Raw genomic sequence first — 13,034 nt, 5'->3', positions numbered from 1 at the left:
GATGTCTGGGCTTCTCACTTTTTTCATATTTTGGCAATTAATTTGTTGTAACATGTTTCTTCAGGTGAAGAGTTTGGCAAAGGGGAATGTCATCTGAAGAAAACCATTTTCACAATGAAAGCAAATGTAAACTCACACAGAAAATAACCTTAAACAATACTTTTATTAGAACATGAAATTAACATTAAATCAGTTGAAAATGGCAGTCTTCTAATCTATGGGCTCAAACATGTAATTAACTCACAGCCACCCAGTGGCATACCAAAGCAGAGCTAGTGGTAAGGTTGACCCGAAGATCTTTATGATCCTGATCCTGCTGGTCACATTGTTCTTATAATTTTTGGATGGGCACAATGTTGCATCTGTTGGGGAAAAAAATAATAAGCCGTCAATAGTCAATCTCTCTTAGATATATATGCATCTTGGCATGGCATGTATTTTAACATCCATGCTATCAAATGTGAACTACAGTAAAATTAGATAAAATAGAAATCAGTCTAACATCCAGCTCAATAGGTAGGAAACTCACCCCAGTAAACCTCTCCCTGACCACTGCTGTGGGGTAAGGCACATTTGGGTTTTCTGGCCATTTCGAATCACTGTAACGCTTAATGGTTTCTACGGAGAAAATGGAAAGACAACATGTCATGCCTGGTAAGTTATCACTGTTACAGACTGCATTTCATTGCTTTCATCATGATACGTGAAATGATCATGATAATGATGAGGTCATTTGGCATATGAACAATAAAATAAAAGTGGTTATAACAACATTATTCTGATCAGACTAACATACCCCTTCACTATGCTGAACCACCAAGGCAATATTCTGCAGGTTCTGGAAGGTCCTTGTGTTGACGGATCCAAACGCTATGATTTCATCATTAACTCTCAGGCCCTATGGGGAAGAAACATACATTTCTCACAACTGAAAACAAAACCACCCTTAAATACCCCAAACAAACACTAAGTAAATACCCATGCCAGTGTTGTAAAAAAAATCTATTTATGTTTTAGGTCAATCTAGGAACTGTAAACACTCACAGCCTGACAGGCAGGGGAGCCTTGTGAGACAGCATCCACACGGGCGAAGGGAGAGGGCAGGGTGACCTCCTGCTCCATGGACTCTGCCTGGTCCTGGTCCCGCTTTGCCTTCTCTCGAGCATGCAGCCTGTGCAGGGCCTCCTCAATTTCCACCATGATGGCTTTGTGATCATTCTGTAGACCTGCCACGTTGACAAGGTTGTCATAGTAAGCAGAGAAAATCCAGTAGGCAGTAGCATGTGAGCAAGGGAACCCTTTACACATGGCAGAAGCAACGTACTGCATCACTGTAAATTGGTTGTCTAACTGTTGTCAAGTAATGTGTCAGTCAAAACATTTTATATTGAACAGCAGTGCTCCAAGCTCTCTTACAAGAAATACTGTGCCTTGCTGTTCTGATCTGGTACACATTAACATCTGCGCGAGGGAAGCCCTCTGCATCAACTAGAGGACCTTCCATTCCAACGCCTTGCTAAAAGGGAACACACAAATTATAAATGAAGGGAAAACATATTTCTTGCAGAATAGATGTTTTTTAACCTTGACTTAATTTGGCACGTCAGTTAAGAACACATTTCTATTTACAATAACAGCCTACCAAAAGGCCTCCTACGGGGACAGGGGCTGGGATTAAAATTAAAATCTAAATATAGGACAAAACACACATCACGACAAGACACCACAACACTACATAAAGAGAGACCTAAGACAACAACATAGCAGCAAAAATATTATAACCCCACAACACGCATGCACGCTGTTTCTAACGTTAGATAAGCAGTGATGTAAAGTAACTAAGCAAAAATACTTTGATGTACTACTTAAGTCATGTTTTCGGTATACAGTGGGGCAAAAAAGTATTTAGTCAGCCACCAATTGTGCAAGTTCTCCCACTTAAAAAGATGAGGCCTGTAATTTTCATCATTGGTACGCTTCAACTATGACAGACAAAATGATGGGAAAAAAATCCAGAAAACCACACTGTAGGATTTTTAATGAATTTATTTGCAAATTATGGTGGAAAATAAGTATTTGGTCAATAACAAAAGTTTATCTCAATACTTTGTTACGTTTTCTGTAAGTCTTCACAAGGTTTTCACACACTGTTGCTGGTATTTTGGCCCATTCCTCCATGCAGATCTCCTCTAGAGCAGTGATGTTTTGGGACTGTTGCTGGGCAACACAGACTTTCAACTCCCTCCAAAGATTTTCTATGGGGTTGAGATCTGGAGACTGGCTAGGCCACTCCAGGACCTTGAAATGCTTCTTACGAAGCTACTCATTCGTTGCCTGGGGTGTGTGTTTGGGATCAATGTCATGCTGAAAGACCCAGCCACGTTTCATCTTCAATGCCCTTGCTGATGGAAGGAGGTTTTCACTCAAAATCTCACGATACATGGCCCCATTCATTCTTTCCTTTACACGGATCAGTCGTCCTGGTCCCTTTGCAGAAAAACAGCCCCAAAGCATGATGTTTCCACCCCCATGCTTCACAGTAGGTATGGTGTTCTTTGGATGCAACTCAGCATTCTTTGTCCTCCAAACACGACGAGTTGAGTTTTTACCAAAAAGTTATATTTTGGTTTCATCTGACATTCTCCCAATCTTCTTCTGGATCATCCAAATGCTCTCTAGCAAACTTCAGACGGGCCTGGACATGTACTGGCTTAAGCAGGGGGACACGTCTGGCACTGCAGGATTTGAGTCCCTGGCGGCGTAGTGTGTTACTGATGGTAGGCTTTGTTACTTTGGTCCCAGCTCTCTGCAGGTCATTCACTTAGGTCCCCCCGTGTGGTTCTGGGATTTTTGCTCACCGTTCTTGTGATCATTTTGACCTCATGGGGTGAGATCTTGCGTGGAGCCCCAGATCGAGGGAGATTATCAGTGGTCTTGTATGTCTTCCATTTCCTAATAATTGCTCCCACAGTTGATTTCTTCAAACCAAGCTGCTTACCTATTGCAGATTCAGTCTTCCCAGCCTGGTGCAGGTATACAATTTTCTTTCTGGTGTCCTTTGACAGCTCTTTGGTCTTGGCCATAGTGGAGTTTGGATTGTGACTGTTTGAGGTTGTGGACAGGTGTCTTCTAGAAATACTATCTATACTGATAACAAGTTCAAACAGGTGCCATTAATACAGGTAACGAGTGGAGTACAGAGGAGCCACTTAAAGAAGTTACAGGTCTGTGAGAGCCAGAAATCTTGCTTGTTTGTAGGTGACCAAATACTTATTTTCCACCATAATTTGCAAATAAATTCATTAAAAATCCTACAATGTGATTTTCTGGATTTTTTCTCTCATTTTGTCTGTCATAGTTGAAGTGTACCTATGATGAAAATTACAGGCCTCTCATCTTTTTAAGTGGGAGAACTTGCACAATTGGTGGCTGACTAAATACTTTTTTGCCCCACTGTATGTATTTCACAAATTATATTTTTGACAACTTTTACTCCACTACCTTTCTAAAGAAAATATGTACCATTTATTCCCATACATTTTCACTGACACCAAAAAGTACTCGTTAAATTTGTTTAATGCCCAGGCAGGAGAGCAATATGGTTCAATTCACACACCTACCAATATCATCCTACTGGCTCTGATCTGGCGGACTCATTAAGCAAAAATACTGTGTTTGGAAATGATGTCCGAACGTTGGAGTGTGCTCCTAGCTGACCGTACATTTTAAAAACAATACCATGTGGTCTGGTTTGCTTAATATAAGTAATTACTTTACTTTGTCAAGTATGACAATTGAGTCATTTTTCCACCGCTGTACCTACATTTAAAACCAGATACTTTTACTCTAGTATTTTACTGCGTGACTTTCACTTGAGCCATTTTCTCATAAAGTATCTTTACTTGAGTATGACAACTTAGTACTTTTCCCCACTACTGCTGACAGTGGTGTAAAGTACTTAAGTAGTTTTTTGTGGTATCTGTACTTTACCATTTATATTTTTGACAACTTTTACTTCACTACATTCCTCAAGAAAATGATGTACTTCTTACTCCATAAATTTTACCAGACACCCAATAGTACTTGTTACATTCTGAATCCTTAGCAGGACAGGAAAATGGTCCAATTCACACACTTACCAAGATAACACATGGTCATCCCTTTTGCCTCTGATCACAAATATATATTTTATCAATTATGTCTGGGCGTTGGAGTGTGCCCCTGGCTATCCATACATTATAAAAACAATTCAATGGTGCTGCCTGCTTTGCTTAATATAACGAATTTGAAATAATTTATACTTTTGATACTGAAGTATATTTTGCCAATTACATTTACTTTTGATACTTAAGTATATTTCAAACGAAATACTTTGACTTTTACTCAAGTAGTATTTCACTGGGTGACGTTTACTTGAGTAATTTTCCATTAGGGTATCTATACTTTTACTCAAGTACGACAATTTGGTACTTTTTTCCACCACTGACTGTTGATAAGACAGACTGAATAAAAGCAGACTGACATACAACATATTGGAAAAAATAACCTAGTTTGAGCTCGCTAACGATAGCTGGTCCACAATGTAAACGTACCAACTTACATCTTCCAAAACGTCGTAGTAAGCTTTAATTTGTTCTTCCATGTTGTCTTTTTTTTTTTATAAGACTTTGGACCGCTTCCATTGTCGAATTTCCATTGTTTTCCTCAGTCATCTTTATGATCCTCTGGTCCGGAAAGAACTACAACTACGAGTCGGCGAACAGCAAATACGTCCCAGAAAGCGCGAAGTAAAACTTAGGTGCAGTCACTATTTCCGGTTTCTATGTGTTGCAAACCGTCGTAAAAAAAAAAAAGTAATACTGTTTTCAATGCGAGACAGTGTGCAGAGCTAAATTGCCTATAAAACATCAAAACGTACTTACAAGAAAATCTGCTTCTTGGTTAAAGCAAAATATTTCAATGGATACAGAACAAAAATAAAGTCGACTTTCCTTATGTTTTTTTCTTTAATTAGAGGTTCTGCTGTACATTCACTAACAGTATTTCTTCATGATCTTCAGAAACTTTATTTAAAACATGTAAACAAGGTTCTTCACAAAAGTTAGTGCTATTAATGAGTAGAATGATTACATGGAATAGAATCAGCTTTTAAAACAAGAACAGGTATATGCAAGGGATTGTAACTGTACCTTCAACAGTCTAATATTGGAAAGTAAGACGTAATCCATAATCACAAACATTCAAATAAAGTATTCTACTTTGACTGAGCCACCTCTACTTTACAGGGTTCTACAATAACAGGTTTCACATTTTATTCACAATCTTCATTACTAGTTTTTGCAAAGGCACTTGGGTTTATCTTAATTGAGTAATCTAAGAAATATGATAGCAGCAATCAATAGTAAGTCTGCTCACTACCCAAGTAAGTGCTAAATTACAAAAATAATTGTCCAACTGTCCTGATATTTAAACTTCAGGGTGCAAGACATAGCTTTTCTCTGACAGCATATAAGAGCACATTTCTTGTAGATAAGAGAGTAACGTACAAACAAATAAGAGAACCTTAGAAACGTTAAACAAGGTCAAGAATGTAAACAGATGACAGCACTTTGTGACCCGTTAAACCAAATAGCAAAAATAATTGCTTGTGTTAACAATGGTTTCAAGATCGGCATTTGTCATCAGGTTGTGCTTTTGGTGTGCAAAGTTGGCATCAAGGAATGTTGAGGTCTGTTTCTCTTTGAGGATCCCACCGAACCAAAAAAGTATGCCCTTATTTGGTACCTCCTGTTATCAATTAAGCTACTTCCTATAGTCCTACATATACTTATTTTAGCCGATCACCTGCAACTCACTAATATTTACCCCACAAAGCTCACACAAGCATGAAGAACCAGGGTAAAAAGGTTTCCCACTGTACCCCAGTCTTAATTTCGCTAACACTCTGTTAGACAAGTGTTGTTGTTGGACTCTTGACCATCTAGCAACAACACTGACTGGTCTTTGACATCATCTGCCTGTGTTAGAGTAGAGACAGAATGGCTTTGCAAAAACCCTGACTGGGCTTTAATTTCTTCTTGTGTCAGAGCAGACTGGGATGTTACCTCATCTATCTGTGCCTTGACAGACTGTACCCAATGCTGTAGCTGCTCTTTGAGGGCATTTATTCCTTGGTCCACCTTCTCTTGTCGACCCTTCAGGTCCTCTAGTTGGTCTTGCGTCTCCCTGGCCATCTTTTGCCTCTCACTGCCCCTCTTTGAGGGAGCACGGCGACCCTGCATGTAGCCCTCAAACTCCACTGGGCTTAGGTTGAGTGCTGGCCCATCCAGCTTCTCAATGAAGGCCACTGCACAACACTACATTAAAACAAAACGATAACATTACCAAAAACAGACTGTAGTAATCTCAGCACAAGTCATTCAAGACTATTTACAATCAACTAATGTTAGCTCACCAAATTGGTGAAGTAGTAGCCACTCTCTCCTGCCATCAGGCTGTGAGGGAGGCCGAAGCGGATCACATACTGCATGTTGGAGTGAAGCCGGGGTGGGTTGGCCTTTAGTACTACGTAAATCAGGCCAGACAGGTAGTCGTCAGCATTTGCTGGCTCACTATTGGAAGTGGAGAGAGCCTGGAAGACATTCTGACTGCACTTACATACGCATGTAAGCTTGTCCTGTGGCGCGCGCTTGGCATCCATCTCGATTATGGCTGGGGATTGTGAGTGTAACAGTTAGTACACAGGTGGAATTTGAAAAGGTCTGGAAATGTTTTAGTCAAACTAATTTAGTCATTTGGCTTTCTTCATAATGAGATTTCAGTGCTGCTGGTGTCATCTTTTAGCCAAATAAAGGAACACGGTCTTCCTTTAAAATAAGTCACCTGTTATAGCAGGCAGAAAGGGATCACTGACAACCTCAGCACTCTCGTCAGGGAAAGGCACCATCAGCATGTGGGGGGTGACCCAGTTTAAGGACCTGTCGAAGTTCAATTCAAATTAAAAACTATGTTGAACTAAGTTTAATCACAATACTAGTCATTAACATTGCTAATATAGTCTATCTAGCATCACCGAGACCTATGGTACGGGGAATGGGTTTGGTAATGTTAGAAAAGGTTATGCATGGCAGTCTGACCGTATCCTCCTCTGGAGTGCCAAGTCTTTCACTTCATCGTCACAGCTGTCATGGCAGAACACCCACTTGTGCAGACGCGTCATGATCAGCTTCTCCATGTGCTCCATCATCTGAGAGACCTGAATCTCTGAAAGACCTATCAATACAGCAGACACAGTGAACAAGTATGTGAAGGCGGGGAATAGGATAGAGTGAAGTGTTCAGTGCAATATGTTGTGTAATGAGACTGATATTCAAGGATGAACAAAATTCTTGTCTATATGTTAAGTGAACAAACATAGGCCCACAATAATTAACATCAAATGGGAACCCACACAGCAGCTCAGAAACATCAAAATGGCCTCATTACTCACTACTGAAATGCACAGCGATGTTCTGGTAAAAGTCTTGAACAAGGTCAGATTGCTTCTGTACTGGCAGGCCCTGCAGCAGGAAAAAAAATATAATAAATACATGAAATAAGAGGCATTATTCAAACTTCAAATATCAAGGTAAAAGAAAAGCAGCACAAGAAGCAGGCAATGGAAAGGAACCTGAACTTGACAATTAGAAAAGGCAGTTGAGAGGGCTGTAAAAACAGAAGTTGGAAGAGAAAAGTAATTGCAGAGATAAGAGTGGTGGATAAAGAGGAAGGAAGCACATTACGTGGTAAGCCTCCATGGTGTTGAGGAAAGCAGTGCAACGGGACTGCAGACGTTGAGAGGATGGGTTCCTCAGCAGCTTCAGGAAGCTTGTAAAATCCCCTGGCTCAATGCTCTGATAGGCTTTTAATGTAGCCACTGAAGCCAATGAAGACTCTGAAAGAGCATAAGGGTTCTCATAAGACCGCTATTACGGTGTTAGCTAAACATGTTTTTGCTTTGTATCACTTCAGATTATAGACCCCAAAAAATGCACATTAAAATACTCATACAGTTGTGGAAATGACATTATAACCGTTTTCAATGACTGAACAGAGGAAGTGCAGAGGGAATCACCTGGGCGTTTAGGAGGGGACGGTCCACCCCAGAAGAGCCTCCTCATCGTATTCACTTTGCGACCCTTCTCCATATTCTTCTTCTCCTCAAATTTAGAAAAGGTGAGGGGAGAACCTGCATCATTGTGGGGCCTGACAGCAGGGAACAACAAAGGAAACATTTTAATATTTCCCAGATCAAAAGACCTGATAAGTCTCTGGTGGACTTGTCTTGTCAATATTTATGAACGACAACAAAACCATTACCCAGTCTCCTGCCTGTCCGCCTCTGCTTTACGGGTTCGTTCTCGCCAGCACTTGGAGCAAAAGCCCTGCCATGCAGGGTTGCCATAATAACCGCATGCATCCTTGCAGAGAAGCTCTGCTTGAGTGACTCGGATCCCTCTTTGCTGCTCCGCCGCCATACTTCAGCACTCTTTTACTCCCACCTGGTGACATAGCAAAGACAATTGTTTAACTGTTTTGAACAACTCATAGACACACATACATAAAGAAAGAATGTAAATACAAAGGCAGTAGTGGAAATAAATGGATTTGTTACATAGTATAGTTGCAGTTGGAGTCAACCCCCCCCCTTAAAAATGTGGTCCTCCAATTAACTGTCCAGTTGTAATTCTGTTTGTGGAACATCAAAATTGTTGTAACGTTAGTTATATCCAATCGAAACCCTGAGTAATATAACGAGGATCAAGTAGCTAGATCAACCTTTTTCACAATAAAGATTACCAGTAAGTGATAGATAAAATATCTAACATGATGCCATTTAATCGAGCACAGCCACTGGTTCTTAGCTACTTTTAGCAACGCAGGTGTACTTACATACATTAGCGTTACTTTCAATTGTATTGTTTTTCACAAAAACAGACCGCAGGAATCCAGAAGTTAAATACAATTGCATTTCAACTTCCAGTGTCGATATTTTTTCTCAAATTCCCTTCGTCAAAATGACCAACCGTCCTGTCCACAGGCACAGTAACGTTACGTTGAAATTGAATTGCATTTAACTTCTGGCTTCCCGAAGACTGTTTTTGTTCAACCTAATACAGTTGAAATATGTAAAAACACGCGTTTTTAAAACCAACTAACTGATTCAGACGTCTTTTCTGACAGTAAAATAAAACATATTCCTTACTTACTTACAAATTATTGTTCAGCAAAGTAGTCATATTCCTGGTAAGATACAATAATGTGTCGCACTTCAGCAGTTGTCCTAACGTTACCACTACTCCAGCTATAAAGTTTAAGATTAACATAGCCCAAATTCAAAACCTAGTCATATAATATATTAAATACAGACTGAGAGAAAGCTAACCAAGAAATTACATGGTGAGCTCACAGCTGGTAGCTAATTTGTTGTGCTAACGTTAACTAGCTAGTACGAGAAGGCTCCAAAAGACTAGAGAAATTAGCTACTTATATATCATGCAAACATTTTAATGACGCATAACCAAAACCCAAATTGTTGATATTCTTCGATTTTAGTAACTATAGCTAACACCTTTTGATAGCTAGCAAGAAAAATACTTACCTTGGCAGGTTCACTTGGTTGACCGACGTGACGTGATGACGTGTCATCAGCTGCCTGTCTGATGACCCCATAGAATTAGAATAGTAGAATGTACATGAACCTTCTTATGATGGGATAAAGGTCAGCCATGTTGGTCAACCATGGTTGGCCAGTGCTGTGATATTGGGCGCTTTCCAGCGGATCACTTTGGTCAAGAGTTGACCAACGTCTTTCAAACATTGTCTGACTTGCGACTAAATGTCTACTGCATTAACTTTACACAAATCATGTGATCAGGTCATGCAGTTTTTGATGAGATCGCCTTCAAGTTGCTTCTCACCAACTGCACCATGCAGCCATCAACTGCATTGTGGGAAGCACTATTTGTCAAACAATCATTAGGGTGTTTTTGTTTGACCCACGCGAACATGGTCAAAGAAATGACTGAAACAGGTACCAACTTTTCTGCAATTCTAAAGCTACAAGGGATACAAGTAAAATGTATATTTGAGACCTCATTTCCAACCAATTCATTGTACACACAAGTTATGTTTTCAGTTCGTGAGTGTGTGATATGGGGGTATAGAAAAGTTTATTTCGACATTTATACAGAAATACTTTTATAAACAGTAACAGCTGTGTTGACACTGCCATGTTGATCTGAACCTTGCTGTTGGAAAACCACTACTGTCTGACTTTTGGCTGTCGCAGTTGCACCTACCTCAACTTCACTCTCCACCTTTTGTCTACAGTTGGCATTTTTAGGCTTACCGCTGGAAGACACCCCATTTTCTTAAAGGTGCACTATGCAGAAATCGCACCCCCATTTCCTGGTCTAATAGTTTGCCTTATTTCAGTTTGTGTGTCAAACAAGCAAGTATAGTGTAGACTGTAGAGAATCATTGTACCATCTAAACCGCTGTGAAATATTTTTTACATAACCAAAAATATAGTATTTTCAGCTGGTATAGAAAACTGAAAGTAAAATACAAAAACGAAACTTAATGGGAAGCATAGAAATAGTGTACATAGAATAACTCTACCGATTCATTGACATGCTTTCAATAAGAATGACAGATCTATAACTCAGCTACATATTGCAGCTTTAAGTAGTTGAACATGTTATTACTCCAACCTCTCGTGAAAGTGACAAACCGACACGTTTTCATTTGTCAAAAACAACTTTATATATCAAAGGGAGTGCCTTTAATTTGACGCCCAGCAGTTCGGCACGATTAAATGTTTCTGCGTATGAGCTTAGCTAGCCAACCTCGCCATGACATCGCCTACAAGTGTAATATGGGATTTCGATTGGGAAATGCAGTTTCTGCCTATCTTCCACAGGAGGCTGCTGAGGGGAGGAAGTCTCATAATAATGGCTGGAATGGAGTAAATGGTATCAAACGCATGGAAACCATGGAACCCCCCCGGGTAGCATCTGGTTTATATGGCCCAACATCACATGGCACTAGCACTCGGTGTTGCCAACTATTTTTCAAAGAAAGTAGCTGTTGGTTGCTCCATTTGTCGCTAGATGACGCGCATGCGCAATACATTACAAAAAACCTCAATACAAAAAAATAAACACCATCTGCTGAAGAAGACATTTCAGGCCCATTTATCACTCTCGCTTCGCCTCTTCCTCTCTGTTATTAGAGCAGAGAGAGGCGGGGGAGAAGAGCGAAGAGAGGTGGGGCTAGGGGTGCAATTGATGGGTGCACACCAACAATGTATACAGTGCCTTCGGAAAGTATTCAGACCCCTTGACTTTTTCCACATTTTGTTATGTTACAGCCTTATTATAAAATCGATTAAAATGGTCCCCCCCTCAATCTACACACAATACCCCATAATGATTAGCAAAAAAACTGGTTTAGAAATGTACATAAGTATTCAGACCCTTAGTCCTTTGTTGATAAACCTTTGGCAGCGATTTCAGCATTGAGTCTTCTTGGGTATGGTGCTACAAGCTTGGCACACCTGTATTTGGGGAGATTCTCCCATTCTTCTCTGCAGATCCTCTCAAGCTCTGTCAGGTTGGATGGGGACCGTCACTGCACAGCTATAAAATCGCTACTGGGCAATTTACATAGACACCCCCCACTCCCTTTTGTACACTGCTGCTACTCGCTGTTATTATTATCTATGCATAGTCACTTCACCCCCACCTACATGTACAAATTACCTCAACTAACCTGTATCATCGCACACTGACACGATTGCCCCCTGTATATAGCCTTATTGTGTTACTTTTTTTTTGTCTACTTGGTAAATATTTTCTTAACTATTATTGAACTGCACTGTTGGTTAAGGGCTTGTAAGTAAGCGTTTCACGGTAAAGTCTATACGTGTTGTATTCGACACGTGACAAATAAAGTTGGATTTGATTGCAAGACGCGCTGTGCTAATACTCTAGATCACTGGTACTCTAAACCACGATGCATACAAAGCCCTCCCTTCGGTAAATCCGACCAAGACGTCATCTTGCTCGTTCCGTTTTATAGGCAGAAACTCAAACAGGATGTACCAGTGACAATAACTATTAAATGCTGGTCTGACCAATCGAAAGCCACGCTTCAAGATTGTTTTGATTACTCGGACTGAAATATGTTCCGGTCAGTCTCAGAGAACAACATTGACCTACCTATACGCTGACTCTGTGAGTGCGTTTATAAAGAAGTACATTGGAGATGTTGTACCCACTGTGACTATTAAAACCTACCCTAACCAGAAACTGTGGGTGGATGGCACAATTGGCGCAAAACTGAAAGCCCGATCCACCGCATTTAACCATGCAAAGAGGTCTGGAATTATGGCTGAATATTAACAGTGTCGTTAATCCCACCGCAAAGGCAATCAAACAAGCGAAATGCCGGTACAGGGACCAGGTGGAGTCACAATTCAACACAAGACATACAGTGGGGGAAAAAAGTATTTAGTCAGCCACCAATTGTGCAAGTTCTCCCACTTAAAAAGATGAGAGGCCTGTAATTTTCATCATAGGTACACTTCAACTATGACAGACAAAATTAAAAAAAAAGGCCAGAAAATCACATTGTAGGATTTTTAATGAATTTATTTGCAAATGATGGTGGAAAATAAGTATTTGGTCAATAACAAAAGTTTATCTCAACACTTTGTTACGTTTTCTGTAAGTCTTCACAAGGTTTTCACACACTGTTGCTGGTATTTTGGCCCATTCCTCCATGCAGATCTCCTCTAGAGCAGTGATGTTTTGGGACTGTTGCTGGGCAACACGGACTTTCTTTTTTTCAAATCAAATCAAATTTTATTTGTCACATACACATGGTTAGCAGATGTTAATGCGAGTGTAGCGAAATGCTTGTGCTTCTAGTTCCGACAATGCAGTAATAACAAGTAATCTAACTAACAATTCCAAAACTACTGTCTTGTA

General features: G+C 40.2%; 1 protein-coding gene and 1 pseudogene across 4 annotated transcripts; both read right to left on the bottom strand.

The window, feature by feature from the left end:
• Window positions 1-146: 146 nt before the first annotated feature.
• LOC139389738 (26S proteasome non-ATPase regulatory subunit 9-like) lies at window positions 147-4,712 on the bottom strand (annotated as a pseudogene).
• Window positions 4,713-5,050: 338 nt separating this feature from the next.
• Window positions 5,051-10,562, bottom strand: LOC139389762 (rab5 GDP/GTP exchange factor-like). Of its 4 annotated transcripts, XM_071136701.1 has the most exons (10): window positions 9,641-10,098; window positions 8,359-8,540; window positions 8,114-8,244; window positions 7,782-7,933; window positions 7,490-7,559; window positions 7,137-7,272; window positions 6,883-6,977; window positions 6,658-6,711; window positions 6,455-6,564; window positions 5,051-6,356 (listed from the first exon to the last, which is right to left on the bottom strand). In XM_071136701.1, exons 2-10 carry the CDS (start codon window positions 8,514-8,516, stop codon window positions 5,937-5,939), a joined length of 1,326 nt encoding a protein of 441 aa, XP_070992802.1. In that variant the 5' UTR covers window positions 8,517-8,540; window positions 9,641-10,098; the 3' UTR covers window positions 5,051-5,936. The 4 variants fall into 4 exon arrangements, with proteins under 4 accessions (XP_070992802.1, XP_070992799.1, XP_070992800.1 ...); XM_071136698.1 differs by having other exon boundaries at window positions 6,455-6,711; window positions 9,641-10,562; XM_071136699.1 differs by having other exon boundaries at window positions 6,455-6,711; window positions 9,249-9,643.
• Between the last annotated feature and the right edge of the window lie 2,472 nt (window positions 10,563-13,034).

This window comes from Oncorhynchus clarkii, chromosome 30 (assembly GCF_045791955.1).
Source record: "Oncorhynchus clarkii lewisi isolate Uvic-CL-2024 chromosome 30, UVic_Ocla_1.0, whole genome shotgun sequence".
Classification (NCBI taxonomy): domain Eukaryota; kingdom Metazoa; phylum Chordata; class Actinopteri; order Salmoniformes; family Salmonidae; genus Oncorhynchus; species Oncorhynchus clarkii.
Note: the sequence above shows the minus strand (reverse complement) of the source record. Positions and strands in the feature narration are given on the sequence as shown.

Coding starts and splice junctions, on each gene's coding strand:
- LOC139389762 (XM_071136698.1), bottom strand. CDS start 8,516: ATGGCGGCGGAGCAGCAAAGAGGGATCCGAGTCACTCAAGCAGAGCTT. Junction 7,560..7,781: donor ACACCATGGAGGCTTACCAC/GTAATGTGCTTC, acceptor TTCCTGCTGCAG/GGCCTGCCAGTACAGAAGCA. Junction 6,357..6,454: donor GCTACTACTTCACCAATTTG/GTGAGCTAACAT, acceptor GTTTTAATGTAG/TGTTGTGCAGTGGCCTTCAT.